This window comes from Gopherus flavomarginatus, chromosome 1 (genome assembly GCF_025201925.1).
Source record: "Gopherus flavomarginatus isolate rGopFla2 chromosome 1, rGopFla2.mat.asm, whole genome shotgun sequence".
In the NCBI taxonomy this organism is placed as follows: domain Eukaryota; kingdom Metazoa; phylum Chordata; order Testudines; family Testudinidae; genus Gopherus; species Gopherus flavomarginatus.
This window is the reverse complement of record NC_066617.1, coordinates 161,897,462-161,910,588: the sequence shown is the minus strand read 5'-3', so window position 1 is coordinate 161,910,588 and position 13,127 is coordinate 161,897,462. Positions and strand designations below refer to the sequence as shown.

Here is a 13,127-nt window from a genome sequence, read left to right as displayed (position 1 = left end):
AATCTTTCAAATCTGCAAGGGCCTCAGGCTAAAAACCTGCTCATTCAGCAAGTGGTTCGGTAAGAGAAGTCAGACTGCTGATGAAAGCAAAATGGATACACAACTTAGGTCAGTGGACCTAAAAATCAGGCCTATCAGAAGCAGTGCATTTGGGTTTTGTAAGTGCTTGTATATTGCACCATGTCCCTTCCACTGTGCACTCTACTTTCTCACGATCCATTCCAATGTGACCACTACCACACAAGTACTGAACTGCACAAAAAGTCTGTTGTAGCTATGAGCACTTCAAAGAGAAGGATACCTGGCGCCTTATATTTTTTGGACCTGAAATAATCATAAATTCAGTTATTGGAGGAAGAACCTGAATAGGGTTTTTGGGCCCAGTTGGTAGTAATGTAGTATCCAGAGATTTTAAGACTTGCAAACCCATGTCCTAGGCACACATATTCCTCTTGCTTTCCTATGACTGCTGTACATATCATACAGCAGAAGTGGGAAAACTATGGCCCGCAGGCCGTATTCAGCCTGTTGGACCTTTTAATCCAGCCCTTGAGCTTCCGCTGGGGAGCTGAGTTAGGAGCTTTTCCTGCTCCAGTGTTCCAGCCGGGGAGCGGGGTCAGGAGCTTGCCTTGCTCTGCTCTGCGTGTGCAGCAGATCCATGCAGCTCCTGGAAGCAGGAGCAGCCAGGGGGCTCTGCACGCTATCCCCACCCCAGCGCTGGCTCTGCAGCTTCCATTGGCCGGGAACTGTGGCCAATGGAAGCTGCGGGATTGGTGCCTGTGGATGGGGCAGCGCGCTCAGTAGCATAGCCCCACCTCCGGATGGGGGACGGGTCACTGTTTCCAGGATCGGCTTCAGGTAAGCACCGCTCGGATCCTGTACCCCTGAGTGCCACCCACCCCCCACCCCAACCCCCTGCCCAAGCCCTGATAGCCCTCCAAACTCTTTGATCCCAGCCAGGAGCACCATCCTGCACCCCAAACCCCTCACCCTCAGTCCCACCCCAGAGTCTGCACCCTCAGCCGGAGCCCTCATCCCCCATGCACCCCAATCCCCTGCCCCAGCTGGCCCTCCATACAATTTCCAAACTGAGATGTGGCCCTCAGGCCAAAAAGTTTGCCCATCCATGTCATACAGTCACTAACAATGATCAGAAGAGAAGAGCTTCCATAAGGGATCAGACTGGTGGTCCATCTGCCATTATCTGACCTCTGACAGTACTTCTGTGGAAAGCATAAGAAACAAGTTGTGGATAATTATGGAATAACCTGCCCACAGGGGATGAGAAGGACAGTGCTCAACAAACAAAGTAGCTGTCTGACATTTCTTTTTATCCTCAACAGTTAATGTGTTGACCTACACTTCATGTGCTATACACTATCCACCTGTCACACTAACAAGGAATTTTGTATAGGCAGTGCAATGATGCTCATCGCCATATCATCTGAGCAACCTACACACAGATGAATTTATCCTCACAACAGCCTATAAGGTAGGGCACTGCTATTATACCCAGTTTACAGATGGGAGACTCAGACATAGATAAGCTAAGTGCCTTGCCCAAGGTCACATAGGAAGGCTGTGGTCAAGCTAAGGCTACAATCCAGATCTACATATCTAGTGTCTTAACCACAAGATAGTCTTTCCACTTTAAGCAGACCCCTCCCTTGCTCACTATACATCATCCAATCATTGCGGGGATGAGACAGGGGTGTTTATGGAGACCAAACTAGAGCCGGCTGAATAATGAAATTATGTATGAAAAACATTGAAATTTTGAATTTTTCAGTGTTGCAGTTTTCTGAATGGAACTCTTCTTTTCACATTTTAATTATTTTTTCCCAAAAAATATTGAATATTTAAAATTTCAACTTCTTTTTTGCCCCTTCCTCCACATTTTCTCCTTTCCCTGCTCTTTTTTGTCATGAAGTGCAATAAAATGAATTATTTCCAGAGTTCCCCCTACACACACTTATTCCTTTTTCTTATTTTACTTTTTCCACTCTGACTTTTCAAGACTTTTTTTAATGTTGGAAAAGTTCCAAAATGCCAAAAGCGGGCGGGTGGGTGGAGGGGGGAGGGACACCGATAGCTGTGCCACATCACAAGTTGAGGATGTTTATTAATGACCAAAAATGGCCCTTTGTAATGGAAAAACATAGGCAAGCTGAACTGTAAGCACAGCTACACATGCTGCTTTTAATTGTGATGGACAAATATGTCTGCTATTTTGAGACTGAATTCACCACTACTCCTACAATTTATTACTGTTAGGCAAAAGCTTTTTCAGCCAATGTTGTCCCAAATGCTGTGAAAACCCACACACTGCCATTTATTGGGCACATATCCTTTACAATATGCAGTACACTTTGGATTTCTATCAACACAAGATCACAGCTTACTAGCTCTAAAAGCTAACAGCATTGTCAATTAATGGGAATTTCTTACCAAGTGAGTTCAGATTGCACATCAGGGCACAAGCCACTAACATAAGTTCACTGCCAGTTTCTTCAAAGCTATAGGAGTCTGCCAGCATCCACCTCTGTCCTATCTCCTGTTGAATTTGTCTTCATTAAGCTCAACATGGCTGTTAGGTTCTCCTTCACTAGCTTATGGTGGTGTATATATCCAAAATTGTGACATGGCTCAAACAAAATAGAATAAAGTCCTATATGGACAAACAACAAAGGCCCAGCTTTCTTCAGCCTGGAGAAAGATAGCGTAAGCCCCACTTGGAGTTTGCCAGCTCCTGGAATTCTGCATTGAACCTCTTGGGGGTCCTATCCTATGGTCTACAACAACAATGGCTACCAGAGCTTTCTGACCCCATTTTCCAGTATTTTTGATGTAAGGGGTGTGGACAGAATGAACTAGAAATTCCTGCTGAGGCCAATAGGGAGGCATCTGCATGGGGTGATATGGGCAGGCAGTTTGCTGGGTCATAAGAATGGCTATGCTGAGTCAGACCAATAGTTCATCCAGCCCAGTGTCCTTTCTTCTCACAGTGGCCAGTGCCAGTTGCTTCAGAGGGAATGAACAGAACAGGGCAATTATTGAGTGATCCATCCCCTGTCATCTAAGCCTATCATGAGAGAGGGAGGTTGACACCCTAAGCAGCCTACTCCAACTCCAAATCAGTAGAGACAGAGGAGACCATCTCAACCTCTGGGCCAAAATCCTCTAATCTGTTTCAGTGGTGAGGAAGGTGGGCATAAAGCTAGAAGATGGCCTAAGCCCAAGAATGGAGATGATGTGATTTGGAAGTTCCTACAAAGATACTTAAATTAGGGACTCAATGAAGAAGCATACTGGGTCCTGGCCGAAGGATAGCTCCAGCAAAGTTAAGCTGCCTGAAGTAATGACTATTCCTCAGAAAAAAACTGCCTAAAGCCTTGTAGAACCTGCCTTGGAAATTACACTGAAATTAAGACATACATGTAAAGCCACCTTAGACAGTGGATCCCAAGTGACCATCATCTTCAGAGCTCTGCATGACAAGTATCTGACAGACTTACTGGCAACTAAGGACCTCTTCATGTTCAATAAGAATTATGGGGATCACCTGGGTCTGATATCTGCATACAAGTTTGCAAAGAGGTGTCATGTAAGGTCTCTGTTGAAAGCCTGTGTCACACTGGTCCTCATAATCATTGTGAACTGTATGTATGGATAATATGTAAGGCATGTACACACACACACACACACACACACACACACACACTTACAATTATGTTTTTAAGGCTGTGACATGGGGCTGGTCCCTAAAAGCTGAGAAACAGGTTTCTTTGTAGCAACAGATGTTTATCTATCTGTCTGGCTACCTGTAAATTGAGCAGTGTATACTTCACAATGAACACCTACTGACAGTTTGTGCAAAATGCTAATGTAGTGATTGCAAAGTCTGCAGGGGAGAATCTAGACAGGAAAACACAAGCAGTGGGGGTTATCCTGTTTGCAAGTAAAGACAATGGATTTTTGGACAATAATAGTTGAGACAGAGAGACACACACCGGATCTTTTCCACTGAGGTGACAAGAGGGCAGCATGACTTGTGTTATGAATGAAATATCACAGCAATGCCTGGCTGTAATATGCTGGAAGGATTTTTGATCAGTTTTTGCTCTATCTCATATGGTAATAACTAGGTAAGTAAGTTTAGGGTCTAGAATGCATCTTTATGTTTTTATTTTATATGTAACCATTGATTCCATTAATTGTTTGCTTCTTTTCAAAACTCTGTTCTTTGTTAAATAAACTTTTACTTATTTTCACTACAAACAGATCTAAGTGCTGTTTAAGGAGAACTATGTTGTAAAGCTTAACTGGTATGCTGGGGTATACTGTTCTTTTGGGACCAGGGAATTCTATCAGTGCTCAGTGGATTAGGGGCTGGGCACTCCAAGGAGATGCTCAGAAGACTTGGTGATGTCCCTGTTTTTAATCTGTATAGACACAGTGAGGCTTGGAAGGCAGTTCTTGTGTTGCCAGCCACCTGACTCACGGCAGGCACAGACAAGACTTTCTCAAAGCAAGGACAGGTGGTAGTGAGATGCCTCACAATCCTGGGTACTCCTGGGAAGTGTCCCATTTGCTGCAATGATTAAGCCATATGGGGACTAAGTGACTATGAGTGCCTTTACTCTAGGTACATCACTGTTCAAATAGATTTTTTTGCTGATGTGACTGGAGTCAGGAATAGAATGGACAAATTAGCTTTGGTCTGCCCAGATCCACAGGGGCACAACCAGGTGCCTATTCTTATTGGTACTAATGCCAACATGTTTGGACAACTTGCCAGGCATTGCTTTGAGAAGGGAGGAGAAGACTCTCCTTGTGTTTTGCACATACACTCCATGGAGAGGAATGCCTACTAGAAACATAATAGCGTGGTTCACCAACCCGTAGGTGGACCCACGGGGAAGATATTGAAGCTTTGGAGGCAGGCTGTAGTGATACCTGCTGGTGCAGAATGTGTTGTAGAAGGCACTGCAAGTTATGGAGTGGAAGTGAACAACCAGGTCACTCTGACCTAGTGCAGACTGGTATCCTCAGCAAGAGTACGTTGAATCACAGTCACAATAAAGAACAAGTACACCCATAAGATTCCCATACCTCTGAATGTGACTCTAGCCCACAAGCACATATCAGACACCGTGGCTGCGGCCTTTCGAGACCTACAACCTAGACACCTCGAACTGAATGTCTGCCTTTACAGTCACCTGCACCGGAGAAATTGAAACAGCATCTGCACTGGTAGATGGCTGAGAAACCTGACAAGTTTTCTCTCCATGAGTGGGATGTAGGCAGCGTTAAGGAAGACCAACACCACATGTGCTTGAGTGACAATAGACCCTTTTGGGAGAGATCCAAGAGACTTCCTCCAGGAGACGTAAAAGATATGAGAAGACCTCAGAAAGCTGGTGTCCTTGGGAACCATCAAGGAAACTCGGATCCTTATTAATGGAAAGAAAGAATGGCCAAGTGTACATGTGAATTGACTATCGGATCCTAACCAAAAGCAGAATTCTAGATCAATATACCACACCATGAGCAGATGATGTCCTTCATTGTTTGTCAGGAAGCAAATGGTTTTTTGTTCTGGATCTCTGGAGTGGGTACTGTAAGATCCCCCTGGGAGAAGAGGACAAAGACAAATCTGATTTCATCTGCCCTCTTGGATTCTACCAGAGGGAATCTTGGGAGTACCTGCAATGTTCCAGATGTTAATGTAGAACATGGTTGGAAATATGAACCTCCTTGAAGTTCTAGTCCATCTAGGTGACTGTATCTTCTTCGGGAAGACCCTAGAACAGAGGTAGGCAAACTACGGTCCACAGGCCACATCCAGTCCATGGGACCATCCTGCCCGGCCCCTGAGCTCCCTGATGGGGAGGCTAGATCCCGGCCCCTCCCCTACTGTCCCCCTCCCCCACAGCCTCAGCATGCCGTGCCACCAGGGCTCTGGCCCACTGCTCCTGCTGGGGAATGCAATGTCATGGCTGGGTCCGGTATGGTAAGGTGGTGGGGAGTCCCAGGGGGCTGTCAGGGGATAGGGAGCAGGGGGTGGTTGGATGGGGCGGAGGTTCGGAGGGGGCAGTCAGGGGATGGAGAACGGGAATGGGGGTTGAATAGGCGTAGGAGTTCCAGGGGGCCTGTCAGGTGCAGGGGGTGTGGATAGGGGTTGAGGCAGTCAGGGAGTGGGGGAGGGTCTTGGCTAGGGGATGGGGTTCCTGGGGGCGGTTAGGGGCAGGGGGTCCCAAGAGGGGGTGGTCAGGGAACAAGGAGCAGGGGGGTTGGATGGGTCAGGGGTTCTGAGAGGAGCAGTCAGGGAGTGGGACATGGGAGCAGGTGGATGGGGGCAGGGGCCAGGCTGTTTGGGGAGGCACAGACTTCCCTATCCAGCCCTCGGGCCAAAAAGTTTACCCACCCCTGCCCTAGAGCAACGTGAGACATGTCTGCTGAAGGTCCTGGACCATATGCGGGCATATGGCTTAAAACCATCACTGGACAAGTGTGTTTTCTGCCAAACATCAACCAAGTACATGGGCACATTGTGTTGGAACATCAGATCTCACCAGACCCCAATAAGTGCTTTAACTACCTGGCCTCAGCCATACAGCTTACGGAGCCTACAGTGGGCTCGCTCTGCACACCCCACCCCACTTGGGCCTCACCATTCAGAACCCCCACTATAGCCTTGTGCATAGTGTAGCACCCATTATTTGGGTAACCTTTCTGTGACTTATCTTTTTTTCCCCACATTTCTGCCATGAATTTACTACAAATATCAGTGCCTAAATTCTAACAGATGTATTGGAGCATAAGCTTTCTTGGGTGAATACCCACTTCGTCAGACGCATGTAATTACATGTGTCTGACGAAGTGGGTATTCACCCACGAAAGCTTATGCTCCAGTACATCTGTTAGTCTTTAAGGTGCCACAGGACTCATTGTTGCTTTTTACAGATCCAGACTAACACAGCTACCCCTCTGATACTCAGTGCCTAAACTGTAGCCTTACTTAAAATTAACAAGTTATTTGGACTAGAAACATTTCTTTAAGGAGTGGGAGGAGAGAGCAAAAAGATGTGTCATCTAGAATCTGTGTAGTACTAGTATGTAGAAATTTAACTAGTCCTAGTAAAGAGGAAGTGGAGAAGCCAGGGTATTATAAGCAGGAGGTGAAGAGCAAAGAAGCAGCAGTAAGATGTTGATTGGCACCATCAAAGAAAGTCTGAATGCCAGTAGACCAGGGGTGGGCAAACTTTTTGGCCCAAGGGCCACATCGGGATTTCAAAACTATATGGAGGGCTGGGTAGGGAAGTCTATGCCTCCCAAAACAATTGGACTACACAGAGGTATGGAGAATACAATCAGGGAAACCATTTTACACATCTGAGTCACACAGAGCAAGGAGAGGAGGAAATGGGCTAGATGACCTCATATAAAACTGTATTTTAGCTTGTAAGTACCTCAGAGAGAGGACCTGGTTTCTTTCATGTTTTGTAGGGTGTTGAGCACATGTTCAGAGCTCAACAAATAAATACCAGGCTGTTAAGCTAGACCAGGTGATGGTCAAGCATAAAAACATATGACATGTGAGACCCAATTTCACTCCTTCTCAGAGCCTTCTGCTACCCACAAATCATCACCTCACCATAGAGAAGGTGGGAGAAGAGGGAAACTTAGAAACAGTGGTGAACATGGTTGAGGAAAGAATTACTGATCTTGTAGAGAAAAGCAAGGGCTGTGGAGAGAAACTCAGAAGAACATTGTGGGTTTGGGTGTGAGAAAAGATATTTTCAAAAGAGCTCAACACAGTGGATGCTGAACTCATCTGAAAATCTGGCCACTTATTTTGGAGTCTAAAATGGGAGCTGAGCTGGATCCAACTTGTGGGTGCAGAACATTTTTTGAAAATCTAGCCCTCCATCTTTTGGAGCGTGACACAAAGTTCATGTAAGTCAAAGGGAGTGCTTCCACCAGTCGCAGTGGGCTTTGGGTTAGGCCCTAGTTGAAGGGGATTATGAGCCAGTTCTGTAAAGGTAGTTAGGCACCTACTGGGTCAGAAATGAGGTACCTAGATGCTTTTGAAAATCCCACTATGTCGCTATTTGCATCTTTAGGCACTTAAATACCTCTGAGTCTACATATGTGTCCAAATCCTACTCAAATGATTCGGTGTGAAGTGTCAAGCACTCACTGATCTATGATCAAGAAGATGCCTGATCTTGTTAAAAATTCACAGATGAGTTAGACACACACCCGAGACACAGAGTCTAGACTCAGATCTGAGCTTCTCCAAAGTTCGGGGATGTCTGGATGGAGAGATTGGGTTCAGATCCATTCACAGAACAAATATCTAATGGCCATTTGACAGGAAAACTGCACTAACATGCAGAAAGCCTTATGTATTCAGATCCAGAACTTCGATTTTCTTTTGGTTGGTGGTAGTTTTAATATCATCATCCATAATGTGGACAGTGGAGAAAAGGCTATAAAACAGTATTACAAACATTGTCTGACTCATTTCATGTCTCAGGCAGGCTTGACTGATGAGTAAACATCCATTCCCAAACTCACCCAGTTAAGAAAGGGTTATCAGATGGTTGAAGGAGTTGATAGCATCCTCATTCAAACACCACCAAATGTGAAATCATGATGCTCTTAGAGGAGTTCTCAGACCATTGCCAAATTATGTTGCCTAAATATTCAGAAACCGATTAAGCTTGGAAGGGAGTTGTGGGAGCTGAACAGTTAGCTTTTTAAAGAGAAAGGAAGTTTCATGTCGCTTTGCTGGTTATTGTGAGTGAAGAAAGCCGTTCACTGTATATTCTGCTTAACCTTGGGACTAAATGGGAGGCACGAAGGAGTCTTTTCACAAACAAGAGGCTTTGTAGCTTAGTAAATGGAGGAATCGTGCATACAAAACTCCGCGGTTTAAAATAAGCAGGTTATTTTCCAGGTTACACAAGTGAGGGATATGTGAACTACCAGGACCCTGAAACCTTGAAAGAAATACTGAAAGCACATAAACAATATTATAACCTGGCACTTCTGTGTTACAGCACTTTGCATTCATAGAATTGAAAGGCTGGAAGGAACACAGAGGGTCATCTACTCCATCCCCCTGTGCTGAAGCAGGACCAAGTAAACCTAGACCATCCCTGACAGGTGTTTGTCCAACCTGTTCTTACAAAACCTCTAGCAATGGGATTCCACAGCCTCCCTTGGAAGCCTGTTCCAGAGCTTAACTATGCTCACAAAGTTTTTCCTAATATCTAACCTAAATCTCCCTTGCTGCAAACAAAGCTGATTACTTCTTATCCTCTCCTTAGTGGCCATGGAGAACAATTGATCATCATCCTCTTTAAATCAATCTTTTACATATTTGAAGACTCAGCTTTCTCTTCTCTAAACTAAACATGCCCAGTTCTTTCAATCTTCCCTCATAAGCCATGTTTTCTAAAAAAATTATCAGTCTTGTTCCTATCCTTCGGGCATTCTCCAATTTGTCCATTTCTTTTTTAAAGTGTGATTCCCAAAACTGGACACAGTACTCCAGCTGAGGCCTTACCAGTGCCGAGTAGAGTGCAACAATTATCTACTGCGTTTTACATACGTCACTCCGAATAATACATCCCAGAATGACATTAGTCTTGTTCACAAAAGCATCACACTATTGCCTCACATTCATTTGTGATGCATTATAACTCCCAGGGCCTTTTCTGTAATACCTCTGCATAACCACTTATTTCCCATTTTATATTTGTACATTTGAATTTTCCTTCTGAACAGAAGTGCTTTGCACTTTTTTAAAATTGAATTTCATCTTATTGAATTCAGTCCAATTCTCTAATTTATCAAGGTCATTTTGAATTCTAATCCTATCCTCCAAAGTGCTTGCAATCCCTCCCAGTACTATCATCTGGAAATTTTGTAAAACTACTATCTATTCCATTATCCAAGTCATTAATAAAAATATTGAATAGTACCGGATCTAGGACAGACCTATGCAGGAAATTATTGGAATGCACAACAGATAATGAATTAATTTTCACATCCTCTCTTTGAAGTGGGGTTTCCCATGCTATCGAGGGGGAAATTGAGGCAGAGTGCGGACTTGCCAGAGCCATAGTGGCAGAGCAGGCTGCAAGTATGCAGAGGGAATTGACAACTAACTCTTTTCCTGGGCCAAGTATCAAGACAAGGGGAGGTTAAGAGTGAATAGACATATTGATTGAATAAAAAGCTGATGTTTAAAGGATTAAAACTCTAGGAAAACTCTTCCTGAAGGAGGAAAACTGCTCAAAAGATACTGAATGCTTTTTGACAAGGCTTAGTTTTCTACTGCTTTCAGAGGATGTCAGCTTATTACTAACCATTCCCATCCTCTTCCACAGACAAAAGACATCATGTCTCGTAAATACCACAAAGCAATAAAATTGACCAAGGAGAGGGAAAATTCTTGGATGTTTTGGCCTCATTGAGGCTTTTGCACACCTTCTAGGACCCTTGCAGTTTAAAAGATTTTGCTTTGAAACCAGGAAGCTCATCTGGATCATGGTATTTATCTTGCTTTCTTGCTTTGTATACCACTCCCATAACTACACTGTTTGAGCATGAAGTATAAGTCTCCTGCTAACATTGTTTCAGGGGAGGTAGGGATCTCAGGATATATAGGATTGATCTCCTTCAATAGTGATTATAAAATACTTGTCACATTTCTTGTTGCAGACTACAGTACATCAGCTACTTACGTATTACTCTTTGCTTTCAGCGGTGTGCAGTTCAGGGACAGAATACAGCAAATAATCTCACATGCACGTGGGAAATTCTTGAGTTTAGAACAGGGTGGAGAGGACAGTTTCTTTCTATTAAGCACAGATCATCTCATATTATCACCTGTTTTATGCATTACTGGCACACATATTCTCGCTCTCAAAGGTTTGTTAGCTGGTTGGGGTCTCTGGATGGGGAGCCCTGTCGTTAGTGGTTTGCTTTGGGTGGAATGGGGAATATGTGGTCAGATACCTAGAATGACCCTCCCCCAAGCGCAAAGATATTCTTTGCATCTTTCCCTAGCTGATTTTTAAGGCAGCGTAGTGGGATTACTCGAAACAGTGGCATCTTCATGAGGAGGAACATGCATAGCTGTGGTTCAGTTTAGGTCAGGCTCCAGGGAGGCAATGGCATTACTGATCATTCAGAGGAAAAGGCTTCCTGGAACCCAGCACGCAAACACGCCGAGATTCTGTTCTAAAGCTGGCAGAGCAGGCAGTGCCCACCTCAAAGGCTGGCCGGAGCCAGCAGAGAAGGCAGTGCCCAACCTATGAAGAAGAAAGGAAGGAAAGTGACAGAAGTCTAGGATTCAGATGCAGAGAGAACATCTAAACCTGTCAGTTTGCCTCCCCACTTTCACACACCACTAGCCCCCGTGTGCGAGAAGCTGAACACTGGCAGTGCAGATGGGAAGCATGCTCATCAGATCTTCTCTCTCTCCCGAGTACCTTCCCTGCTGCTGTTTATGTTCCCCAACCCCAGGGACCAAAGTGTCTATTAGGCTCATCAGCATTCTTCCATGGAGCATCCCTGTGAGGGGTTCATTAGGCCTTGATGCCTGACAGCATGCAGCCAGAGTACCAGGTGGCTACTTTCCTCTGCAATCCCGGCACTATTTGCAGGGGTGTCAGTCTCATTGGGAAGATGCTTTTAAACCTTCTGTTTACCAGACACAAGGAGGGCTCCATAAACCCCCACCCCCACGCAGCACAGATGGAGTCAACAAAAACAGTATGTTTGACACACTCTCTGGAGGAGTTCATTACCATGGGGAAGAGTGTGACATTCCTGGTATATCTGCACAGAGCTTCAGCACAGTATCTTGCTCTTCTCTAGCCTTTTCCATCCAATGATCACAAAGAATTAATGAATTAATGAATTAAATCCCACAACCATCTCATGAGGCAGCTCAATATTATTGTCCCCATATTACAGATGGGGAAACTGAGGCTTGTCCCAGGTCACACAACAGATCTGCAGCAAAGTGAATGGAATCCAGGAGTCCTGGTTCTGGGCCCGTGCTCTAACTGCTAGACAGCACTCCCTCTGACCATCCCAGTTTTGTCCTTCATGACTCTCTGAGCATAGCTATTCCACTTCAAAGCCCAACTCTATGTTTACTGTGCTCTCCCCGAGGAAGAGACTGGATTTTTGGAGACAGGAAAGAAAGAGAGAGAAAGTTTTAGGTGATAAAGGATGCAAATATTATAGGAGTTATTTGGGGGAATGTGAATGGGAGGAATCCAGACCTCCAAGCTTGGGTGATATAATTTAAAAGCATGAGAGTCAGCATATGGGTCATTAAGCAACATCCTGCCAGTTTATATGTAGAACTTACCATTGTTTCTCCTCCCCACTGAATTTGTTACCATTCATCCCTACAGCTGCTGCTTCCAGATGTTGTGAGGTTTAGGTGTCCCACAAGTAAGGAAAATACTCCTAGGTCCCCAAGAAATAGGGAGGCCTCAGAGTGAATAACCAAACTATATTATTCCTTGCGCTTCCTCCTTTCCACCATTTAAATGAGCTTTAACTAAATGGAGATGCCTCCCTCTTCCCTGCAGTCAGGAGCAAAATGTAACACAGCTGATGTAGCTGCCTTTTAAGTGGGGTGTCTCTATGCAGGGTATTAAAACCCTCAATGAGAAAATAATTATGGGGTAACATTTTTGTAGTCTGCCTTTTTCAATAGAGAGTTTATTTCTGGAACATCCTTTTAACAGAGAAGCGTGGGTGTCACAGCAGCATTTCAACTAAGCATCAGGAGGAAGGATGGCCTTGTGGTTGTGATATAGGAGTCAGGAGAGCTGCCTCTTATGCTGACTTGTACACAGGGGCAGCTCTAGACATTTCGCCGCCCCAAGCATGGCGTCATGCCATGGGGGGCGCTCTGCCGCTCGCTGGTCCCACAGCTCCAGTGGACCTCCCGCAGGCATGTCTGCGGAGGATCTGCTGATCCCATGACTTCAGTGGAGCCGCGGGACCAGCGGACCCTTCACAGGCATGCCGCTGAAGGCACACTGCCTACCGCCTTCCCGGCGACCGGCAGAGCACCCCGCCGCGGC

The 13,127-nt window shown here is 45.2% G+C and overlaps 1 protein-coding gene across 1 annotated transcript in view; it reads right to left on the bottom strand.

Moving 5' to 3' along the window:
* The window catches only part of LSAMP (limbic system associated membrane protein), a 747,548-nt gene extending 735,072 nt beyond the window's left edge, over window positions 1–12,476 (bottom strand). The window contains exon 1 of the mRNA XM_050960825.1: window positions 12,401–12,476. Within this exon, the coding sequence (XP_050816782.1) occupies window positions 12,401–12,434 (34 nt within the window). The 5' untranslated portion in view covers window positions 12,435–12,476. The remainder of the gene's footprint in view (window positions 1–12,400) is intronic.
* Window positions 12,477–13,127: the final 651 nt, after the last annotated feature.